The following is an 8,485-nucleotide window of genomic DNA, read 5'->3' as shown; positions in this document are numbered from 1 at the left end:
CTCAAACCAGTGCAAATTTTGGCCACGTTCAGTTGTCAAAGATTCTCGAACTTTGCAGATAGAAATTCCACGAATAGAGCTGACGTGATTCCTTATTCTCCATGTCAGAAGCATGTTTGTTCTACATATACTATCTCTATTATGAACGTTATAGAAATGTATACCGACTCTACACACACATACAATCATCATATTAGCTGCTGCTATTCTGTTGATCTAAAATCCTGCCTAGTCACCTTACCCCTATACATATATATATAGCTCTGCAGCCTGGTCTCAGACTAGACGTAACATAGTAAGAGTAAATCCGGGACACTCAAATTGGTATGATATGTTATGTTTAGTATGGTTACGTAAGACAGGTGGTTACTTAATGCAAAAAGGGTGGTTGGTCGGGATGGATACAGGGCGTATAATGCGAACGTCTAATCAACCGAAAGGTTACAAGTTTGAATCTCATCACAGACAAGTTTAGAATTTCAGCAACTTTTCAACTACTTACACATTTTTAGCTACTTTGCAACTACTTGATGCTAGCATGCTAGCTAAGCCTTCCCAAACATCTACGGACGACTTTAGCATTTTAGCGACTTTCAACTACTTACTACTTTTTAGCTACTTAGCATGTTAGCTAACCCTTCACCTTACCTTAACCCTTTTAGCTAACCCTTAGCCTAACTCCTAAACTTAAGCCTAGCTTTAACCTGAACCCCTAGCCTAACTAACATTAGCTACCTAGTTCAAATTCGTAATATATACATTTTGCAAATTCGCAACATCATACGAAATGAGTGGTGGACATCCACAAATGAATACATACTATTCGAAATGTAACATATCATACTAAATGGAGTGTCTTGGATTTAAGTACAGAATAATAGGAAATGATCTGACAGAACTATAGATCCAGTACCCCCCCCTGCACATTGTACGTATGGTACTGGAACTGACCTTGTATATAGTATGTTTGCTTACTTTATCATGTTCCTATTTCTTATTTATATTGCTTGTGTTTTTGTTCTGCCTTATTTTTAATATTATATTGTTATTGATTACTGCATTGTTGGGGTTAGAGTTTGCAAGAAAGGCATTTCACTGTACTTGTGGATGTGACATTAAATCTTGAAATGTCCCCAAAAAAAAAACATGCTACACAAGGTGGGATCTATTTGTGTTAGTTAAATCAATCATGCAAGAACTGTTGACGGAAACGCTTTTATGCGCAAATATTGATATAACAACCATCATATCGAAGTAAACTTGGGAGTCAAGCAATGACATGTGTGGTCCTCCCACTACGACTCATCAGGAAAGCTACCTACAGATTAAATCAATTGTGAACTTCACAGCATGGTGAAAGGGCAAGGTGATGAGCTTGATGCTCCTTTCCAAAAAATTGTGAAGATTTTATTCTGGTGACATGATCATCGATGCTTGGCTGCCGTTTGACATATAAAATAATCCATAATAATCTCATCATGTAGGCTATGTATCTACGTGCTGTTGGCCATATAACGCAAAACAACAAATTGTGAGAACCATCGGTACAGCCAAAAAAAACGCTGGAAACCCATTTAACATGTTTAAAAAATATATATATTTTTTAAAATCAGTACATGGGAACTTAACCACAAAATGTATTTGTGCACTACAGTGCCTTCAGTATTCCTTATTCTAAAATGGATTACATAAATAAAAATCCTCAGCAATCTACACACAATCCCCCATAATGACAAAGCAAAAACAGGTTTAGACATGTTTACAAATGTATTTTTTTTTAAAACATACCTTATAAGTATTCAGACCTTTTGCTATGAGACTCAATGTAGCTTAGGTGCATCCTGTTTCCATTGATAATCATTGAGATGTTTCTACAACTTGATTGGAGTCCACCTGTGGTAAATTCAATTGATTGGACATGATTTGGAAAGACACAGTTGTATATATAACGTCCCACAGTTGACAGGGCATGTCAGAGCAAAGACCAAGCCATGAGGTCGAAGGAATTGTCCGTAGAGCTCCGAGACAGGATTGTGTCAAGGCACAGATCTGGGGAAGGGTACCAAAAATGTATGCAGCATTAAAAGGTCCCCAAGAACACAGGAGCCTCCATCATTCTTAAATGGAAGAAGTTTGGAACCACCAAGACTCTTCCTTGAGCTGGCCGCCTGGCCAAACTGAGCAAATGGGGGAGAAGCGCCTTGGTCAGGGAGGTGACCAACCCGATGGTCACTCTTGACAGAGCTCCAGAGTTCCTCAACCATCTCCGCAGCACTCCACCAATCAGGCCTTTATGGTAGAGTGGCCAGACAGAAGCCACTCCTCAGTAAAAGGCACGACAGAACACTTTGAGTTTCCCAAAAGGCACCTAAAGACTCTGACCACGAGAAACAAGATTCTCTGGAGGCCTGAATGCCAAGCGTCACATCTGAAAGGAAGCATCATGTTTTTCCAGAGGCAGGGACTGGGAGACAAGTCAGGATCGAGACAAAGATGAACGGAGCAAAGTACAGATATCCTTGATGAAAACCCGCTCAGGACCTGACTGGGTCGAAGGTTCACCTTCCAACAGGACAACGACACCAAGCACACAGCCAAGACAACGCAGGAGTCCCTTCAGGAAAAGTCTCTGAATGTCCTTGAGTGGCCCAGCCAGAGCTCGGACCGAATCGAACATCTCTGTAGAGACCTGAAAATAGCTGTGCAGTGACACTCCCCTTCCAACCGGGCAGACCTTGAGAGGATCTGCAGAGAATGGGAGAAACTCCCCAAATACAGGTGTGCCAAGCTTGTAGTGTCATACCCAAGAAGACTCAAGGCTGTAATCACTACATTAGGTGATTCAACAAAGTACTGAGTAAAGGGTCTGAATACTTATGTAATGTGATTTTTTATTTTTTTATTTAAACAACTGACTTTTGCTTTGTCATTATGGGCTATTGTGTAAATTGATGTGGGGGAAAAAAATCTAATCCATTTTAGGAGTCTGAATACTTTCAGATTGCACTCTCACCACACACAGTCTTATCTGCTTCTACATCTGCATTACTTGCGGTTTGGGGTTTTAGGCTGGGTTTCTGTATAACACTTTGACATCTGCTGTAAAAAGGGCTTTATAAATATTTGATTGAATTTGATGGATGGTGGGAAATTGGACATTGTTTTTATGCAGATTTACAAACATTTGCATGAAAATCTGTCACCAATTGGATGGAAACCTACGTAGCTAGTGACCTGGTTTGGAGACAAATTATTTTCAATGATTAAATAATGTCCAAAAATCTGGCATTCTTGATGAATAAAGATAAATCTGAAGACATTCAGGAGGGCCGTTGTTATGGCAGCTTGATCAGCAGCGATATGGGGAGACATTGACATTTAATCATACATTAAAATCAATCTTTCAGAAAGTTGATAGATGTTGGCTGTTGAGGTATATAAACATTTATTGAGTAATGCAATAATATGCAAAGTTGACTAAGTGGCATTGGAGACATTGTTCTTTCACTGAACTAGCAATCAAAAGGACCTGCTTCATTCATGGTCACCTCAACATGGTCATGAACATTTCTCCTTGTGGAAATGGAAATTTTAAAAAAGCATAACAAAAATAAATCTAACCATATAAATAAACAGACATGTGTCTCTCCATCTTAAAACTGAAAATAAATACAAGCTCTTTAAAAGAACTCCATCAAATACCTCTTCAGAGCACCGAAGGTTACGCTCGCCATTTTCATGTTTGATTCCACCAACCCTCCCATTTCCCCTCCCTTCCTTCCTTCTCTCTCACGATCCGATGTAGTCATTCCAGCTCTGTTCTCTTCCATTGTTTGGAATATTAACAAACCACAGTACAGACTCAAAGGAGAGTTAACACAACTAAGGGGTTCAGTCCGTTTCCATGGCACCACTTTCCTTAGACACCATAAGCCTCATCAGTTTGCCATTCAGTTTCTCGATCTTCTTCACGTCCTGGGCCTGGTCAGTCTTGTATTGTAAACACTGCAATGGAACAGAATGAGTCGTGGATTAGGTAGAGGGAAATAGACATGAAGCAAATATTTTATATACAAAAATAAACATGTCTCAAAAGTCTTCTAAGCAACTGCTTTGTTTGCCTAATAGAGCTCCACAGTGGTGTTGTCATATTACCCATTAAACCTAGCAGTTAAACAGGAATATGGTTCCAATCGTGATTAGGATTAGGCCTGGCTCTTAGTCAGTGTTCCAATTCACCCCAAAGGTGTTTGATAGGGTTGAGGTCAGAGCTCTGTGCAGGCCAGTCAAGTTCTTCCACACTGATCGACAAACCATTTTTGTATGGACCCCGCTTTGTGCATGTCATGCTTAAACAGGAAAGGGCCTTCCCCAAACTGTTGCCAAAAAGTTGGAAGCACAGAATCATCTCATTGTAGCATTAAGATTTCCCTTCACTGGAACTAAAAACAGCCCCAGACCATTATTCTTCCTCCAATACACTTCACAGTTGGCACTACTGTAGTCGGGCAGTTAACGTTTACCTAGAATCCACCAAACTCAGATTTGTCTGTCGGACTACCAGATGGTGAAGCGTGATTCAATACTCCAGAGAACAAGCTCCCACTGGTCCCGAGTCCAATAGCTGCAAGCTTTACACCACTCCAGCCGACACTTGGCATTGCACATGGTGATCTTAGGCTTGTGTGCGGCTGCTCGGCCATGGAAACACATTTCATAAAGCTCCTGATTAACAGTTATTGTGTTGACTTCCTTCCAGAGGCAGTTTAGAACTCGGTAGTGAGTATTGCACCGGAGGACAGGTGATTATTATTTTAATTTTTTTACACACTACGTGCTTCAGCACTCGGCGGTCACTTTCTGTGAGCTTGTATGGCCTACCACTTTGCGGCTAAGTCATTGTTGCTCCTAGTGGTTTTCACTTCACAATAACAGCACTTGACCGGGGCAGCTCTAGCAGGCCAGAAATATGAAGAACTGGCTTGTTGGAAAGGTGGCATCCTATGACAGTGTCACGTTGAAAGTAAGCGAGCTCTTCAGTAAGGCCATTCTACTGCCAATGTTTGTCTCTGGAGATTGCATGGCCGTGTGCCCTATTCTATACACCGGTCAGCAACAGGTGTGGCTGAAATAGCTGAAGCTACTAACTTGAAGGGGTGCTTTTGTATATACAGTCCAAATGAACGTGATTTCAACATTCTGACTTGTAATGGGACTGTTCGGAAATGTTGAGCCTCCATGTTAGATACATGTAAGTCTTCCACTCTCGGATTCTTAACAGGGACTAGTGGTTGGTGTAATGTAGGATACAAACAGACGTGCACAGTGAACAGACCGTGTTCTCTTGAACATACCACTGCATCATCGGTGACTTTGATGCGAAGGTTACCATCACAGTGTCTGTATTTGATAACCACCCTGACCTGCATTAAAAGGAGGGAGAAGAAAATATTTTACAAACGTTAGCTAACTCGTTTCAACAACGGCAACTGAAAAGACCTTAAACCTGTTTATTGAATTTAAATAATATGCAACAAACAGAGCTACATATATTACAACGTGGTTGATTTTCTTAATAGTATTCAGACTTCAACAGTTGACTAACCTTACTATTAGGCCATTTATAGTTTTTCCTTCCTACTCACATTTGCCAGCATATTTAACGTTAACAATTGGCTTCTCGTAAACTGCCTGCATTGCTTGAAAACGGCAAGCTAACAGTAGTTAGCTATCCTGGCTGCTCCTCGAGACTGCATGGCCCTCCAGCGGTGATGGTTATTATGGGCTAGCACATTTATTTGTGCTGGGACATAACCATTACTAAATAAATGTTGCTAGGTAACGTTAGCTAGTTCCTGTAGCTGACAAAGTTTTAAACTTCATGGTTACCTTCATTGGCGCTGTCAGATATAGTTTTTCTGCTGCACGGGCGAACTCTTCCCATGTTTGATAATAAGGCATAGTCCTTGTGCGTAAGAAGTTAATTCCAAAAGAAAAACTGTTGAAGACGGCCTGTTAGGTTTAGCAACTTCTTAAAAACCACATCAGCGAACTACCAGGTAGAAAATAACCGATGTATATAAACGTCTGCGATTGGACGAGCGCTCTAAAGACCAATCACAGAGCACAATACTGTGGAGTTCAAGGTATGTCGTAATTCTAGAAAATATTCTATTTAGCTACGAGACATGATACTCCTCCAGAGAGAAGCCCAGTCTTTGCTGCTTTACACTCATGGAGGCCTTCACGCATCAGCCAGTAGATGGCAGAAATAGTTATGTTTTTTCAAGAGCGCAAGAAGGGCGCTTTCATTAGAAAGTGAACATAGCAGAAATGAATAAAATTAGATTTCATTATTCTTGACAAAAAATATATTATACACAACAGTATAAGAAATTCAACTAAATTTCACGTTTCATTGAAAAGTGGCCTATTTGACAACAAACCAAAGAGATTTGACAAGCAAAAGCAGTCCATAGACCTATTTGATTATTGATTAAATATACAGTACCAGTCAAAAGTTTGGACACACCTACTCATTCAAGGGTTTCTTTATTTTTACTATTTTAGTAATAGTGAAGCCATCAAAACTATGAAATAACACATATGGAATCATGTAGTAACCCAAAAAGTGTTAAACAAATCAAAATCTATTTAATATTTGAGATTCTTTAAAGTAGCCACCCTTTGCCTTGATGACAGCTTTGCACACTGGATCCTGGACTTCCTGACGGGCTGACCTAAGGTGGTGAGGGTAGGCAACATTGCCTCCGCCACGCTGACCCTCAACACAGGGGCCCCACAGGGGTGTGTGCTTAGTCCCCTCCTGCACTCCCTGTTCAACCACGTACGACTCCAACACCATCGTCAAGTTTGCTGACGACCAGCAACGATGAGTCAGCCTACAGGGAGGAGGTCAGTGACCTGGCAGTGTGGTGCCAGAACAACAACCTCTCTCTCAATGTCAGTAAGACCAAGGAGTTGATCGTGGACTACAGGAAACAGGGAGAAAATCATTTAAAAAAATCATTGTGTCCAAATCATTAAAGACTTAAAATGGTCCTAACAAGTTTGGTATGGGCTCTCAAATCCTCCACAGCTGTACCATTGAGAACATTTTGACTCGCTGCATCACTGCCTGGTATGGCAATAGCAATGCCCTTAATAGCATGGCCCTACAGAGGGTGGTGTGGACATGGATCAAACCCAAGGCTGTAGTGACACCGCAGCACTGCGATGCAGTGCCTTAGACCACTGCATCACTCAGGAGGCCTCATTTAACACACTTTACATGGTTTAGATAGTTATCACAGTGTAAATAGCTATTTATAATTCAATAGGCTACTACTCTTGCTCCCCAGACCAGGTGAAATTTAACTTGAATGAGAAATCAAATAGCCCACTGAATCTCTAGGCCAGTAAGTATTTTCTGTCTCTGAGATAGATGTGTCTTCTCTCTTCCAGAAGCAGGTTGATGTTTATTAGAATGGGGCGGCAGGGTAGACTAGTGGTTAGAGTGTTGGACTAGTAACCGAAAGGTTGCAAGTTCGAATCCCCGAGTTAACCCACTGTTCCTAGGCCGTCATTGAAAATAAGAATTTGTTCTTATTTCTGACTTGCCTAGTAAAATAAAGGTAAAATAAATTTAAAAAATGAGTCTTGTTCTGGAGGCAGAACTGAGCAATTTCTGCTAGATGGGCTATATTGTAAAAATTATTGAAAACAAAAATGTGGTTTTTGGACTTATGGAGCGTGCTTAAGGTTGTGGTTAGGGTTAGGTTTCAAATCAGTTTAATGACTTTGTGGCTGCCGCTTTGCAGAGCTGCCTCAAGAACAAGTTAAATTACGGAAAAAAACGCTAACCTGCCTTCCAGGATTTACAAAAAAATGCACAATAAACGGTTTTGTTTTCATGTAGCTTATAATTAAAACTATATCTGAAATAACAAAGCAAAAACTTGGGCCAATTGAGATATCGATAGTGACTAACAAATGTCAGTCAATTACGATAGCTCCCAGTGTAATTTTGTAAATGCCGGATATCATGGTGCTTTCAAGACAACTAGGAACTCGGAAAAAAAAACTTGGTCAAATTATGAAGTCATTGATCTTCAGGTCGGAAAGTTGGAGTTTGAGGAAAAGATGCCCGAGTTTCCCATTTAGAATTCCGAGGTCGATGACCTTTAAAAAAAAAATCCCAGTCGTTTTTGCCGAGTGGCCAGTTGTTTTGAACGCAGCATGAGCTGGTACGAACGGAGACAGACCCACAGTCCCCTCCCGAATTAATCGTGGGGGACAATAACTGACATCCACATAGTGGCGCACTGAGGTTGTTTATTAGCCCCCATAAACGTCTCACTCCAAAATCCCGTTATTCCCCTTTTTTTGCAAGGGGTACTTGCTATCAAAAAATCGAGGGGGTGTGGCCTGGTATGTTATGTACGTCTCCACGTAGTTGAGAAACGCTTTGCGTCAGTGTTGTAGC

General features: G+C 40.8%; 1 protein-coding gene across 1 annotated transcript; it reads right to left on the bottom strand.

Annotated features, from left to right (window-relative positions):
- Positions 1 to 3,428: 3,428 nt before the first annotated feature.
- Positions 3,429 to 6,168, bottom strand: LOC115140478 (signal recognition particle 9 kDa protein-like). Its single transcript, XM_029678819.2, has 3 exons — positions 5,890 to 6,168; positions 5,355 to 5,423; positions 3,429 to 4,005 (listed from the first exon to the last, which is right to left on the bottom strand). Exons 1-3 carry the CDS (start codon positions 5,959 to 5,961, stop codon positions 3,892 to 3,894), a joined length of 255 nt encoding a protein of 84 aa, XP_029534679.1. The 5' UTR covers positions 5,962 to 6,168; the 3' UTR covers positions 3,429 to 3,891.
- Positions 6,169 to 8,485: the final 2,317 nt, after the last annotated feature.

This window comes from Oncorhynchus nerka, linkage group LG13 (assembly GCF_034236695.1).
Source record: "Oncorhynchus nerka isolate Pitt River linkage group LG13, Oner_Uvic_2.0, whole genome shotgun sequence".
NCBI lineage: Eukaryota > Metazoa > Chordata > Actinopteri > Salmoniformes > Salmonidae > Oncorhynchus > Oncorhynchus nerka.
Note: the sequence above shows the minus strand (reverse complement) of the source record. Positions and strands in the feature narration are given on the sequence as shown.